Source organism: Calidris pugnax, unplaced genomic scaffold (assembly GCF_001431845.1).
Source record: "Calidris pugnax isolate Ruff unplaced genomic scaffold, ASM143184v1 scaffold58, whole genome shotgun sequence".
NCBI lineage: Eukaryota > Metazoa > Chordata > Aves > Charadriiformes > Scolopacidae > Calidris > Calidris pugnax.
In genome coordinates this window covers 2,173,758-2,189,195 of record NW_015090868.1, presented here as the reverse complement: position 1 = coordinate 2,189,195, position 15,438 = coordinate 2,173,758, and the positions used below count along the sequence as shown (strand labels likewise).

At 39.0% G+C, this 15,438-nt stretch overlaps 1 protein-coding gene across 1 annotated transcript; it reads left to right on the top strand.

The window, feature by feature from the left end:
* Window positions 1-1,169: 1,169 nt before the first annotated feature.
* Window positions 1,170-15,318, top strand: PPAT (phosphoribosyl pyrophosphate amidotransferase). The gene is made up of 10 exons (XM_014945649.1): window positions 1,170-1,237; window positions 4,683-4,889; window positions 6,264-6,376; window positions 6,477-6,622; window positions 7,867-7,939; window positions 9,221-9,372; window positions 9,749-9,876; window positions 10,095-10,316; window positions 11,366-11,486; window positions 12,670-15,318. Exons 2-10 carry the CDS (start codon window positions 4,686-4,688, stop codon window positions 12,843-12,845), a joined length of 1,335 nt encoding a protein of 444 aa, XP_014801135.1. The 5' UTR covers window positions 1,170-1,237; window positions 4,683-4,685; the 3' UTR covers window positions 12,846-15,318.
* The last annotated feature ends 120 nt before the right edge of the window (window positions 15,319-15,438 follow it).

Below are 15,438 nucleotides of genomic sequence, written 5' to 3'. Positions count from 1 at the left end.
TATTGTTATATATACAGAATAATTCCAGTGGCTTCAGTTGAGTTAAACCAGTCTAATCGTCCTAGCGTCTTCATCTAATATTCTAAAAATATTCTAAGTGTTTCCTTTGCCAAGAAAAGCTTCTTTCCTTTCAGTTATTATTACATATGAGTGTGTGTGGGAGCTCACCAAAGTCCCTATGAGCGTTCCAGGTGCGGTGGGCATATGCCAACAGTTTTGGTAAAGGTACTATTCCAGGAAGCCTTTTAAAGGAATTGTGTTACCCACAAAATTCCAGACTGAATTATAAACGCTGGGCAGCTGTGCAGTGTTGTGCCTGCCTCTGGCCGGGCAGTGCCAGGGACCCAGCCCCTGTGCTGGGGAGAAAGGGAGCAGGTTCCCATTTCAGCTGATCCAGCTCTTCTGCTCAACGCAGCACAACTGCCAGCCTGAGGCTGATCTGCTGTAAGAGAAGTATTGCCATTTGCAGGGACACTTTACACCACGCTTATTTTGCTTGAGTTCAGAAGCTGTGATGCCCAATACTAGTTTTATGTGCTCAAACAGTTTTATCAGAGGGTCCATATACCTTTTAGAGATGCAAATGTTAGCTTGGCCGCTGAAGTGCAAGAATGCAAAAGCTTCTGCATTAGGTGAACCCTGAAAGAGATATGCATTCCCTTAGGTAAAACCATCAGTTTCTTAACACCCCTCCCCAAACCAGAGCAGAAATAGAGTAGTGCTATAGAGCCTACTACTGCAGCCCAGACTATCACTGCAAAGTGGCTTTTCAGATTAAGCATCTGCTGTTATTTTATGCCCACACTGAAATAGGACTGCAGTAAGAGCCTGAGCCAGTGCTTATTAGTGGAAAGATTCCCAGTGAATTCAGTGGGCTTAGGCACAAACCTTATGTGACTGTTTTGAAATAAAGCATAACATGGGCAAGAAACCAGTTTTGATTACAAGCCTGTCAAATAAAACAACAAAGCTTACATTAAAATTTTGTGTTGCAAAGAGCAGATGAAAACCCACCAATCCATTGTACGTTAAAGCATTTCATTCCAAGCGTTTCAGTGCTTCATGTTGGTTCATTGCAAAAAACAGATGAAAACCCACCAATCCATTGTGTGTTAAAGCATTTCATTCCAAGGGTTTCAGTGCTTCATGTTGGTTATATTTTGTCCACAGGGGCCAGGAGAGTGCTGGAATTGTGACAAGTGATGGAGAGTCATCCCAGGCATTCAAAGTGCACAAGGTAAAGTGTAAATGAATGTTTTGTAGATGCCTAACAGAGATGCATGAAAGTTTGTTTCAGCTAGGAAATGAAATAATTAGAGGGGAAGTAACATGTTTTGATGGACTGTTTTGGTTTTGTTACTGATAGTATGTAATTCTGGTACTTGTGCAATTTCTGTCTTAAGTGTATGTTTAAAACAAATATGCCAGCTTTATGCTGCTGGGTGTGCCTGTGCACACAGTGGCAGACACACAGAAGTATCCAGATCAGGCTATTGATGTCACAAAAACTACTTACCAAAATCACCCCGCACCTAAGGTGTTAACTCAGAGCACCAATGCAACTTGAGATGAAAAGAAATACTACAAGCTATGCACAAGCAAATGGATGACTAATTCTTGCCTTTGTGAGACTCAAGGAAGTGGCAGCTGCTTTACCCATAGGTAAAAATAAACAGAATAAAAGATTGAATGGAGGCCTGAGAAGGTCACACAGTCTTTTCTCTGGCTGAGAGAATCCCAGGGGATGTTAAAAGACATAAAATGGCCATAGCCTTGAAAGTATTGTGCCAGGAGAATGCCCGTATGCTTGAGGGACATTTCAGCTCATTCTGAATTAAATAGTGATCGGGAAAAAAAAATATAAAATATCATCAGCCTATTCCATCCTGGCAGAGTGATTTCAGCTCATTCTGAATTAAATAGTGATCAGGAAAAAAAAAATTAAAAAAATCATCAGCCTATTCCATCCTGGAAGAGCAGAGAAATGAAGAAGAGCAGGAAGGAAGGAAATCAGGAAGAGCAGGAAATAAAGCTAGATCAGCAAAATAACCATGGGGCAATTCTTGATGTTCTCTGACTGCAATCAGAAAGCAGTTTGTCTTCACGTTCAGAGGTCTCTGAGGAAGATTTATTAAGCTGTTCAAATGAGTCCAGAAGTAAGGACTGCTTTGCTGTGCAGCATCATGTATATCTGTGCATGACTGCTCAATGCCTTATGCAAAAATCTAGTCTCATCAAGCATCATGCTTGTCACCTCTTCAGGCATTTCCCCCCTCCTATCTGTTACTTACAGCCTGATACACACAGACACGCTTTTAAGTGCAGCTTTTCTCAACTTCACTGTATTATCTGTTCTTCATTCCTGCTCCTGCTTGGGTTTCAGCTTTCCTTAAGATTTACAGGAACTCCAGTCTCCTTTAAAGGGGGCTACTGTATATATCCCATAGTAAAAAGAGCTCCTCAGAATGAACTTCCAGCGGGTGATATCATAATTTGTAGTGCTTCCATGTTACTGAGCTGCAATACTCAGCTGTCATGCTAAGAATTTAATTGACTGTCTCATCATATCGGCTTTGATATTTTAAGAGTTGCAGAGCATGTGATGGTTTCTTTCATCCTTGAAATATGTTTCTCAGCTACAGCACTTTTAAAATCTGTAATCACCACAGTGTAATAACGGGCTTGTGGAGTACAATTTATATGACTTGTTTAATCCTGAAATCGGTGCTAATGTAACAAACATGTGGGTCTGTTACGCTGGTGAAAATACATTTAGGACTCTGACTGGTAAACTAGTCCATAAAAATGTCAGCAGCTAAGACGCTACTGCATTCATTTGGCCTCCAAACTCCAGTTGACTCGTCTTCACAGCAGAGACAACAGGGTGGAAAAGGTCCCTGCTTCTCACTGCACGGATTTGCTATCCAATGCTTCCGTGCAAACTCACCTTTGTCAACGGTTTTAAGGCAATACATGTGTTAGAGTACAAACTGGAGCACCTACGGCAGGGCTATTTGTTCCCTTCTGGTTGTTGCCAGCCTTCAGCCATGGATTAATAGCCCGTGACAAAGGCTATTAATCCTTTGTTTTTAACTCTCCCAGAAAGACTTGCCCAGATTTGTCTGCCAGAGCCTTTCAGCTAGATTTGTGTAACAAAACATTACTGTTGTAACTTTATTAGCTAAGGATATGGAAAAACTTAAATCTCTTGTATAGGCATAGCGATGACAGTAGGAGAACAACTTTAATTGTTTCACACTTGGATATGCAGAAAAATATGTTAAAGTAGCTATTCATCAAACCATTCTCATGTTCTGGCATGTACCAGCCCCTGTATAATACAGACATAAGATTGTCTTAATTGGGAACTTTTTACACTGTTGTAATTCACATTCGCTACCCCACACCAGTGCAGTCTCAATCAGAGCAATATTTCGAACTGCAATTAAAAGATTATGTACTTGTGTAACCAAATCTGGTTTAAAACAACATTGGTTGTTTAAGCTATTGCAATGCTTAACGTGGCAATAACAGCCATTAATGCTGGACCTGTGAACTGCCAGATCTCCTGTTAGGATAATGTTGGCCCAAGTAAAATAAGAGTGCATGTATGAGCACATGACATAGACTCTAGACCACCTTTCTGTCATCTATGAGACATTAAAGCAAATTTATACCAGTCTAACAGTTTGAAGCAGTAACTTTTTAACGTGATAGTAAGTATCCTCCTCTTGGTATTTTGACTCTATAGCAGTCACAGCAGAAAATACCTTAAAGCTGAGCTTTCTTTAAGCTCTCTGAGCCCTGAGAACAGGTCAGCCAATTCCCGTCCTTCTTCTCCCACCCCACTCTCTTGTTATTGTACTTACAGCACAGGTAACAAACCATTCACCGCTTCAGACCTCTCCCATATATCTTTGAAGGTCCTGGAGGAGTTTTATCATGTGTCCTATCATATATATAACAATTGTCACAGGGGATAGGGAAACCAAGCATAGAGGGATGTAAATATTTTCCACCAGCAGCAGCAGAAGCAGGAGTTTGTAGGAGGGCCTGGAATCCAGTCTTAATTTCTGCTCTCTGTCCAGTTTTTTCTGTTGCCAAAAGAAGCTCCTAAGAGCTGACTAAAAGTTTTGATGCATTTCTGCTTTAGATAGAAGGCAACTTGGCTATATGAAAAGTTTGTTTGAAGTAAACAATAAAACCTCTGAAAAAAAAGCTTTGCTTCTGACACTGGCAAGAATGACAGTAGAATATAATAAACTTTATCATGGGCCCGGTATAAAAGTAAATCCAATACACTACTAACTTGTAAAAGGTATTCTTTACATAGAATTTTCTTGCAACTTTCTTCTACTTTGCCTGTCTTTTGGCAGTCTTTTTTCTGGTGTTTTTAACCACAACAGTTTGGTAGTGTTTTTCAGAAGATGTTATTTTAGTCAAGGAATAGATTATTCCATGAACATCCTCAGCACAAAAATGTGTATTGATTTATTTAAAAACAGGAGTTATGGGATCTGATATATCACTGTGACACCTATTCAGCTTCTTTCTTTCCTATATCTTTCAGGCCTTTCTCTTAAAGTTGCTTGCATTAATGCTGTACCATAAATAAAGGAGAAATAAGGAAGTTGCTGGGAAAACAAAACCAAAGAGAACTTTTTTTTCTTTTTCTCCCAAAGGGAATGGGTCTTATAAATCATGTCTTCAACGCAGACAGCCTGAAGAAGCTGTACGTTTCTAACCTCGGGATTGGGCACACGAGGTACTCCACCTCGGGAATTTCTGAGCTGCAGAACTGCCAGCCTTTTGTTGTAGAGACTCTTCATGGGAAGATCGCTGTGGCGCACAACGGGGAGCTCACAAACGCTGTACGGCTCAGGAGGAAGGTTCGTATCCCCTCGGGGCAGCTCTGGCACAGTTTCTTTATGAGTCTGAGGCAGCAACGAGCAATAAGTTTGCTATGGCTTTTCCTTAATATCAAACTATTTGGGGTAGTGAAAGACCACCGTCATCAAAAGGGATCATTTAGGGGGAAAAAAATCCTGGAGGGGGAGACATTTGTAACTGTCACAGGAGATAACTCACCAGCCCTCTAGACTGATGGTCACATTCCTGTTGATCAAGTGAGCAAACCAACTCAGCCATTAAAAAAGGGAGGTTGGCTTGAAGCTCTGCTCCTTTGTGCCACCTTTGCTCCTGACAGAAGCAGTAAATTATATGCTTAGAGTTAGGAGAGGCATAATAAGGTGAGGTAATATCAAATGTCTGGTTTGGAATATTGTCTTTATTTGTATTTTTAGCTTGCAAAAATGAATCATGAGCACTGTCAGGACAAAAATGAAAAAATGCCAAATTTATAGTGTGTTTGGCTAGTAGGGTATGTGTTAAAGAATCAAATTAAAATTTAGCAGAGGTTTCATTGTGAAATCTCTTCTACGATATGTTCCACCCAAAAGCAAGAGGAAATACTCATGCATTGAAGCGAAGCAAATGTATGGCATGCCCAAAGGAACCTGCCCATCTTTAATCAGAGCTACAAGTGTATGAATGCATGGGAGAAAAAAACAGCAACGAGGAAATGTCCATGCAGAGTGGAGAATCAGAGTTACATGAGATGTAAAATGATTTCTAAAGATAAAAATTAGGAACTGTAATGCATACAGCATTGAATGAGTTGTAACAGTTGGCTAGGTATACTGCAGGTTCTTTTCTTCCTTAGAAGAATAAATACACCAAGACAGAAATATTTGACTGACCAGGTCTAACAAACTTTGAATTGTGGGATTTCAGTTTTTTAATCCCACTCTGCTTCCCTTCACACTTCTCTTTTTCTTGTTGCTGCTTTGTTCCAAGACCAGCATTCTACCTTGATGTCTCTTTCTGTATCTGCTATAGGTAATTTCATATTTCCCCTGTATATTTTACCTCTTCTCCCTGAGCAAGCAGAAGCACAAAGCTGATTAAATGGCCCAAACATGAATTTATGCCCCAAATATTGGTGGTATTAATTTTGGTTGCGTGTGGAGCAAAGGAATGAGATGCAATGGGAGAAATGTAGTACCAGGCATAGATGATTGTACCAGCTTGTTTTACATATTTGATTTGTTGGAAGAAATTTGACATTATCATCACCTGAAGCACCGATAGGATTTAAAACATTTGTTCATTGCAGAGAGGTGTTGTTAAAATCTGAGCAGTGTTATGTGGATTTATTATTTTTTTTTAATGTTGATAACACTTTTTGTTTTGTGCCTTAAAAGCTTATGCGGCACGGTGTAGGACTGTCCACCAGTTCTGACAGTGAACTGATCACCCAGCTGCTGGCTTTCACCCCTCCTCTAGAAAATGACGATACAGCCGACTGGGTGGCAAGGTGAGGAGGATGGGTTTCGGAATTGCGATCGGCAATCTGATCTCAGCATGATATGCAGCTGTAAATGCACACGATTATGTTCACCTGTGTCTCATTTCAGAATAAAAAATTTAATGAATGAAACTCCAACTTCATATTCATTGCTTATTATGCATAAAGACATAATCTATGCAGTACGTGATCCGTATGGGAATCGCCCACTCTGCATTGGTCGCCTTATTCCAGTAGGGGACATGAATGGAAAAGGTAAACCATACATATACATTCATATACACCCAGATATATCTATGTATATATATAGTTTGTGCCTGAAATCACTGATATAACTAATTAAAGCTACACTTACTGAGGTGTAAGTAGGAATATGTGATGCAAAAGTCAGTTACGAAAATTCAAAACAAAAAAAAATGTTGGTAAAGAAAAAATAATTTGTAGGAAGTCTGTAAACACCTTTTCTACTCCCAGCAAAAGGGAATCCTAGTCACCTGATGGAAGTGTCAGACAGCCCAATTGTAATAGAATATTCATGAAAATTGAATTAACATCTCATGACCTAAACAGGAAAGCAGGGATGAACAGAATCACAGGAGGATTGAGGTTGGAAGGCACCTCTGTAAGTCATCTGGTCTAAATCCCCTGTTCAAGCAGGGCCACCTACAGCCAGTTGCTCAGGACTGTGTCCAGTCCAGAAACAAGTCTGGTTTATTCCTTTCTCCTGTAGTAATGTGCTCGAAAAGTGCTGGATAACTGGCAATGTGTTTCTAAATTCCAAGCACTCCCAGTCACATGTCAATTTATGGGAAAATTTTTTTGTGTTCCTGTTTAGCCTGCAAATTGACATTTTCCATGAAGTGAGATTAAAATCTGTTCACTTGTATAAAAATAAAATAATTTGAAGGTGAAGTAGTAAAAGCTTCCATATCTTCACAAAACTTGGTAGTTTTAACTGCAATAAAAATTACTGACATTTTTTTAAAGCATACAACCACTCCTACCCTATGTTACACAATTCAGTCTTTCCTGTGCCTGGCTCTGAAAACTCTCCCTATTGGAGTTCAGTCCAGCATCCATTGTAATCAAAAGGATCTATCAAGACATTTAGCATAGGAAAAGTAAGGAGTTTCTTGTGTGAATAAAATAATTATGTATATCTAAAGTCACTGAACTAGAATTGGAAAAGTTTGAAATAGTGGATAGCAGGCAGTTATCTGAAATGTCTCTCTTCATGATCTGTGAATATGGTGCTGTTACTTCTACTTCTTCCTAGAACAGGTTTATGATTACGTTATTTATTGTTTTGTTTTGTTTTTTTTAAATAATATTATAGAAGCTTTGGAATGCTATACCTTTTAGTTAGAAATCACAACAGTCTTTAATTGTGCACTTGGCAAGCTAAACCATAGCAAGCCAGATATCTCAGTAGAAGTGAAATTGGAGAGGGGATAATGATAACAAGAATTGTGGACTCTAACTGAAATCTTTCATTTCAGGAAAAGATAACAGTGAAACAGAAGGATGGGTCGTCTCCTCTGAGTCTTGTAGCTTTTTGTCTATCGGTGCAGAGTAAGTGCCCTGATTCTTACTTTATCTGAAAGCTTTCCTCAGGCAGTGATTAAACATTGAACCTCAAAATGCCAAATATCATAATCTATAGCAATATCAAAGACATCAAGGATCAGTTTGTTTGGAGGATTTTTTTTGCTAGTCCTGTTTTTTGCCAGTTTATTTTCTTGAACAGATTAATATCAAAGAAGAATTATATGTTCAGAAAGCAACAATAAAGATGACTTTACTGTTGTAAGAAAACCCAGGAAGCAACTTGGCTCTACTTTAGTAGTCTTTTATGCCATTCTGCAGTGGTTTATTGTAGGTGTGGTGTTCTGAGTTCTTTTGCTGTGACTTCTACCCTATCTCTGTAGGATTTGTGTTAGCTGTCGGTGACAGGGGCATTCTTGAGACAATTTATTCTACATATGGATAACTGTTTTCTGAAATTTCTTCAAAATCTATGTTAAGAGAAGCTTACTGTGCAGGACCATCAGCTGAAGCCTGTGGGTTTTTTTAAAAAGCAATTTTGTCTATAAAGTTCTGCTGTAGCCAGTGCTGCTGCCTGCTCAAGTTAGTATATCACCAGCAAATATGCACAAATTGACTCACCTCTGATTTATATCTCCAGAATATTTCAATATTATGTGATAGATTCAGATTGAAAGTTTTAGAATAGCCACCTGAGGGCTCCCTAAAGGATCTAGAAAAATGTTTAATAAGATTAAACACTGTAACATAATAAACCTAATACTATTCCATATTTCTTCAGGTATGAGAATTGGAATGTACATTTCCAGTCAGTTTTACTTCATCCAGAGGCAGCTGCCTGTCACCTTTAGACAGCTATTTCCCTAGATACTGGCTTGTGGGGCAGGATTTCTTTGGCTGACATCTTTATTGTTGATTATGGTTTTTATATTGCATTAAAGTGTTTATTAGCTTTCATAGCAAAATTTCCTAGTATTGATCTAGGACTAAATGACTAAAATATATTTAATCTCAATCAAGTCTGTACTAGACTGAGTGCTGTACATCTCACATATAGGAAGAATACCATAATTCTCTGGTACTAATTTACTGCTTTTGGTTATTAATTCAGACTGCTTTAGTAAGGGTCACTTGTCTTAGCATGTTGGTCTTATAACACCCTAGATAGGTGTTAAATTCTAAGATAGAAACAAACTGTTGTGTTAGGATGTTCAAAAACATTTTTTCTGTGAGTTGAATCTTGTTTATATTTTGAAGCTATCATCCAGATTCAGGACATTTCTAAATGCCATTTATTTCTCTTTCAAGGTACTATCGTGAAGTCCTTCCTGGAGAGATTGTGAAAATATCCAGATATGATGTTCAGACACTGGATGTTGTACCAAGACCTGAAGGAGATCCCTCAGCGTTCTGCATCTTTGAATATGTTTATTTTGCAAGACCAGACAGTATTTTTGAAGGTAAGAAGATATAACATACAAAGCCCCTCCCCATCCCAGGAGATGTTATTCCGGAGAACGACAACTCTGGAAAGGACCTGGGATCACAGGGGGGTTCCACAGAATGCAAGCTTGCAGAAGAGGGCTGGGACAGAATGGGTTGGCACAGTTCTTGAGGAGATAAAACTCATCAGAAGGAGCATGAAACACCAACTTCCTGTTCCTGGCTGTGCAGATGGCCTCAGTCAGGCCTGCCTAGTCCTGTGGAGGGGATGCAAAGTTCTGGAGCTTTTCTCACTGACTTGTAAGCCTGCAACTTGCCATGGAAATGTGTAGAGCAAACTGAGAGGAAATGTGAATTATGCACACCAGGAATAACACTTCTTGCTGTCCTTAGGTCAGATGGTGTATTCGGTCAGGAGAAGATGTGGGCAGCAGCTTGCCATCGAAGCACCAGTGGAAGCAGACCTGGTCAGCACTGTTCCAGAGTCTGCAACCCCAGCGGCTCTTGGTTATGCTCAAAAGGTATATGTTAACTTTCCTTTTTTCATTTTTATTTTTCCCAAGTATATTTGCACATATCTCTTTTTCAAATGGAATATAATGGTATGGGCCGTTAGTTTTGTAGAGGTTTTTGGCTACTGTGAAGTCATACTAAGTCTTGAGGTTGCTTTAAAAAAACAGAAACTGAGAACAATCAGTTCTTTAGATATTAATTCTGTTTAACTGTCTCCTGTTTACAGTGTGGACTACCGTATGTTGAAGTACTCTGTAAAAATCGATATGTAGGAAGAACATTTATCCAGCCAAATATGAGGTTACGGCAGCTTGGTGTTGCAAAGAAGTTTGGTGTTCTGTCTGATAATTTTAAAGGCAAGCGAGTCGTTATCATTGATGATTCAATTGTGAGGGGCAATACCATTTCACCCATCATAAAACTGCTGAGAGAATCAGGAGCCAAAGAGGTAAGTTAATTTCCAGTCAGCACAATACGGATGTAAATAGAGGACTGATGGGGAGGGTAAAGCCCAGGGGCTCTTCTTCATTTATACTATATATTGTTGCCTTATTTACAAGGGCAAGTGTGCAAAAAAACCCCAATAGCTAATGCATGTTTATTGTGAAGATAGGATAGGTTGAGAAGTTTCTTTTGTATGACTGTGATTTTTGGGTGATGAAGGGGAAAGGAACAGGTCTCCGTTTATAACACAGCCTAGAAAGTCACCCGCATCCTGGGCTGCATCAAAAGCAGCGTGGCCAGCAGGGTGAGGGAGGGGAGGGATTCCTCTCTGCTCTGCTCTGCTGAGACCCCACCTGCAGTGCTGCATCCAGCTCTGGAGCCCCCAGCATAAGAAGGACATGAACCCACTGGAACAAGTCCAGAGGAGGCTCTGAAGATGCTCACAGGGATGGAGCAATCTCCGCTGTGAGGACAGGCTGAGAGAGTTGGGGTTGTTCAGCCTGGGGAAGAGAAGGCTCCGGGGAGATCTTATTGTGGCCTTCCAGTACTTACAGGCAGCTTAGAAGAAAGATGGGAACAAACTTTTTAGCAGGGCCTGTTGCAATAGGACAAGAGTAGGCTAGTGGTTTTAAACTAAAAGAGGGAAGATATAAACTAGATATAACGAAGAAATTTTTTACACTGAGGGTGGTGAAACACTGGAGCAGGTTGCCCAGAGACGTGGTAGATGCCCCATCCCTGGATGGGGCTCTTAGCAACTTCATCTAGTTGAAGATGTCCCTGCTTATTGCAGGGGGGTGGGACTAAATGGCCTCTGCAGAGTTCTTCCAACCCAAACTATTCTATGATTCTGTGAATAACACTAGGAAATACTGTAAAAATAAATTCTAAAAATCTGAAAAAAACTTTATCTTACTTTTAACCGTAATGACTTTTGTGTAGTGCTCTGGTCTGTTGTTCATTAATATTTTTCAGAAGTGGGACTTTGCTATCGTGTTATGATATAAAGGCCCTCACCTTACAGCTGTCTCTTTTGAACTTGTTTTTATTCAGGTGCACATCCGTGTGGCTTCACCTCCCATAAGATTTCCTTGTTACATGGGAATAAACATTCCAACTAAAGAAGAACTCATTGCCAACAGACCCGAATTTCATGATCTTGCAAACTATATAGGTAAATGATACTTTTTTCTTTTTCTTCTTTTTTCTTTTTCTGTTTTTTTATTTTGGAGAGAGATTTTACCTGTATGTATTTGATTGTCTACATCAAGGCAACAGTGGCAAAACTGACTAAGGTTAATACAGTAAATTTCTGCATTGTGACTACCCTATGATCAAACTAATTTAGTTACATGCTTTTTTTTTAACACAGTGAATTGTGTTTTGCCAAACAATAGAAGGCATTAGAATAATGGCATGGTCATAAGTTACAAATAAGGTGTGACAACACAGCTTTCCAATACTTAAGAGCTGCTTCTGGGAAACTCTTTACAACAAGGAGCTACTGTTGGCAAAATATGTGGTGAAAATCTGTCCTGTAATAAAAAGCTAATCTAGTTTCACTTTTATGAAATATTCATAAATGTCCAGAATCTGTAAACACCTACTGATTTTTCTATAAATTTAAATATATGTAAATAATTTAAACTGCATTATATAGTTCACTTTCAAAGAAATGGCATTTGAAACTAATCAAAGAATGTTAAATACATTCTCAAACCTTTAGAATGAGTCATGTTTGCAGCAGAACAAAAGAAGCAGCAAGAGTTTATGTTGCTTGTGATGTGATAAATAATGTGCTCTTCATGTGGATATCGGTGAAGGCTTGAGAGTGAGGAAATCTACTATTTATGTCCTATTGTGCTGCAAAAGATTTTGAAAAATAGTTTAAGAACACAGCTGTGGTTACAGTTAGAAAACTGTGAACTCGGATTTCCTGTCTTAAATACTTTCACTAATATTGCAGTGAATTCTTTTCCCCAAAATGAGTACGATGGCATGTAGAAACATTTCAAGTTTGTAGGATATCTCATTTTTAAGTATTATTTACAAAGTAATGAGCCCAAACGATAAAAAACTAATGATATGAAAAATCTTTCAAACTTTCCTACTGCTAGAACATTTGCACGAACTGCATACTTAATTATTTTTTAACATGATGGTTGTCTCCCCGCTCTGAGTCCCAGTGAGGGTTTGTGGTCCAGGCTGGGCAGGTTGGGAAGCACCAGCTTCCAGGTCCCGACTGCTGGCTCACTCTGGGAAACCGCAGGGAGTTTGGGGAGTCTTAATGCACACTCTGGATTTTATTTCCATTTTTGCAGTATAGGTGACATACATATATTATTTATTTCCTCTAGGAGCAGACAGCGTTGTGTATCTCTCTGTGGAAGGGCTGGTGTCGTCCGTGCAAGAAAGCATCAAAGCCAGACAAGAGAACGAGAACAACTTTAAAAGCCAGAAATCGCGCCTTGGGAAGATCGGTCACTGCACGGCCTGTCTCACGGGGGAGTACCCCGTGGAGCTGGAGTGGTGAACGTTCCGTGGATGGACCTCAGTTCATCTGGTGTTGAATGTACCTTTTTCAAAGATGCCAATAGCCTTCTTACAGTTAAATAATGCAGAAAGCTTATTACAGCCAACTAATTACTGTTACTAAAATACATCTTTACAGTAAAGACTTGCAGAAAGTCCTACGTGCTGATGAAAAACAATGTAAGCAGATTAAAATACAAAATCGTATCGTTTTGATGCACAGTTGTGCCTTCTATTTTCACAGAAAACATTATAAAAACCAAAGTGTTTTTTTTTAATTCTGTAGCAGTCCCTGAGGTTTTTGGTTTGGACTTGCCCCAAAAGATACCCCTGTTAGACTTGTTCACAAATCACGAATCGCAAAATGCGGTGTAATTTCAAATTATCAAAGTCTTAATGCAAAAGTATGTGAAGTTTGCTTTTCTCCTTAGGAAAAATACCAGATTCTGAAAAATCAGATTGCTTCCTCAGCAGTTCTTGCTTAGGCTTTTTAAGAATAGAAGTACCTAACTTTTACAGATATATATATATATATAGCTACACAGTTTTTATTAATCAAGGCCTTTGTAACGGATTGTATGAACGTAATGTCTAGCATACAGTTTTAAAAAATGAAGACTCAGGGAAATGCTCAGCCAAAAGCTCTCTAGTTTTTTAACTTTAAATTCTTTTTTTGGACGTCCAGTGGTGTTAGGTTATCTGTGTGTGCTTTTATCAGTTGCCAACAGGATGTGGAAAGAGAAAAACAATACTTGGCACTGCCATTTTTTTTCTGTCTTATAGTTTGTTTTCTCTAGGATAATTCCTGACAATTTCTGAATTCTGAGCTAACGCTCAGTGTGCTTTTCATATCCCAACACCTGAAGTAAACTGAAAAATAAAGTCACTTTTCATTTTTAACAGTAAAAACAATATATCAACTTAAGATTATGAGTTATTTTGGGCATAGTCTTATTTTGCTACATTACTGCTGTTACAATAAATGTCATGTTAAAAAAAAAGAGCTCTGAAGAACCACTAGATATTGAATGCACTGTAGTTTTTAATTGGTTGCAATTACACCATGTGTACTAATAAACATGAAGATCATCTGGACAACGAACCACTAGCTGAAAATGGAAAGCACCTTTTGAAAACTATTGCAAATTTACGCACAATTGTAAAAATATTTTGTATGCCTCAGCTTTTTCACTGAATACCAGCAACTTAATTTTAGATTTTCTATTTAATATTGTGTATTTTGGCCTTATAATTGTTTGTGATACTGTTAAAAGAAAAAAAAGCAGCAAAGTTTAAGAGCTTCTTCTTTCCTCATCATCTTCCACATACTTGCGAATTACAGCACTGGTGATGAAATTCAAAAGTGAGCTTTCTTAATGTGGGTTTTGTAGCAATTGTGCCTGATAGACAATCACAGAACAGAAGTCCCAATTCAAGAAAGCACATAAATACATTTAATGAAGTCAAGACTGCTCCTTGTGCAGTGGAATCAGAACCTACTTGCAGTCAAGCCTATGGGAGAATCTAGACTTTCATGAGCATTGGGCTCTTACGGTGTGTTCTTCACCAAAGCCCTGATCTGCATATTGGGAGATGTCTGTGGATCTGTTTTGTCCAATTAGGAAGTTTATTTGGTTTTTAACAGAACCATAACAGTTCATCTGGACAGTAAATTAAGCAAAAAGAGAAGAGGGTCCAGATTAACCAGGGAGGGGTGTGAGAAAACAGAAACACTGTCAGTAACGTTTTTGACCCTTCTTGTTTCCTACTCTCAAAAAAGGAATCCTTTTTAAAAGAAGGAATAAGTCGAGCTCTTAGGTTATAGTTACGTGTGAGGAGTCCTTTCTACTTGAGATAAAAACTTAGGTGCACAGTTTTAACAAGGTTGCAAGCAGAAGTCTATCGATTTATCTGAAATTGTCTATAGAACAGACTGTAAGCGAAACCTGTGCAAATACTCTTTTAACCTGCTTTCAACAGAACCGCTGTTTTTGAAGTCTGGTAATAATTGCCTAAATATGATGTGAGCATTAGGTGGCATCATTCTGATTTCAATAAAATTGAGTTCCTCATGCCTTTTTTCCTTCCATGTTATGCACATGAAATTACGCTGTCTGCTACCGTAAACCCTGTGATTTTTAGACACACTACACGCCTCAGCTTTAAGTTAAAGGGGAGATGATACTTTTCAAGTGTCTCTTTATTCTCCAACGGCTGGATTAACGCTTCAGGTTACCAGGCCTTTTTTTTAATCACATACAGCGCACATACACGTATCATGAGTATGTAGAGGCAAAGAACTCTCTTTTTAGGTGTCACTATTTGTGTAATTTTAACGTTTTACTGTGAAACTGTTTCTGCTGTACTACCGATTTGCAACCGTGCCAAATGACCATTTACAGGATGCGATGGGGCAGTAGAAAGCTCATGTCTAACTTCTCCCACGCGCAGTATTAAAAATGGCTCAGAACCTGTCTCCTCGTCCTCTCTCCCTTCGCCGTGCTCGCTGCCAGCAGGTACACAACGCTCCTTTCACTAAAAGGAGCTCCTTTCACCTCCAAAGTGCCCCGAAGCTGAGGGAAACCATTCCCGGC

What these genes read in the sequence shown, in the direction of transcription:
- PPAT (XM_014945649.1), top strand. Translation starts at nt 4,686, where the DNA reads ATGGGTCTTATAAATCATGTCTTCAACGCAGACAGCCTGAAGAAGCTG. An exon ending in CTCTTGGTTATGCTCAAAAG is followed by an intron (nt 9,877 to 10,094) that starts GTATATGTTAAC and finishes TCCTGTTTACAG; the next exon opens with TGTGGACTACCGTATGTTGA. An exon ending in GAGAATCAGGAGCCAAAGAG is followed by an intron (nt 10,317 to 11,365) that starts GTAAGTTAATTT and finishes GTTTTTATTCAG; the next exon opens with GTGCACATCCGTGTGGCTTC.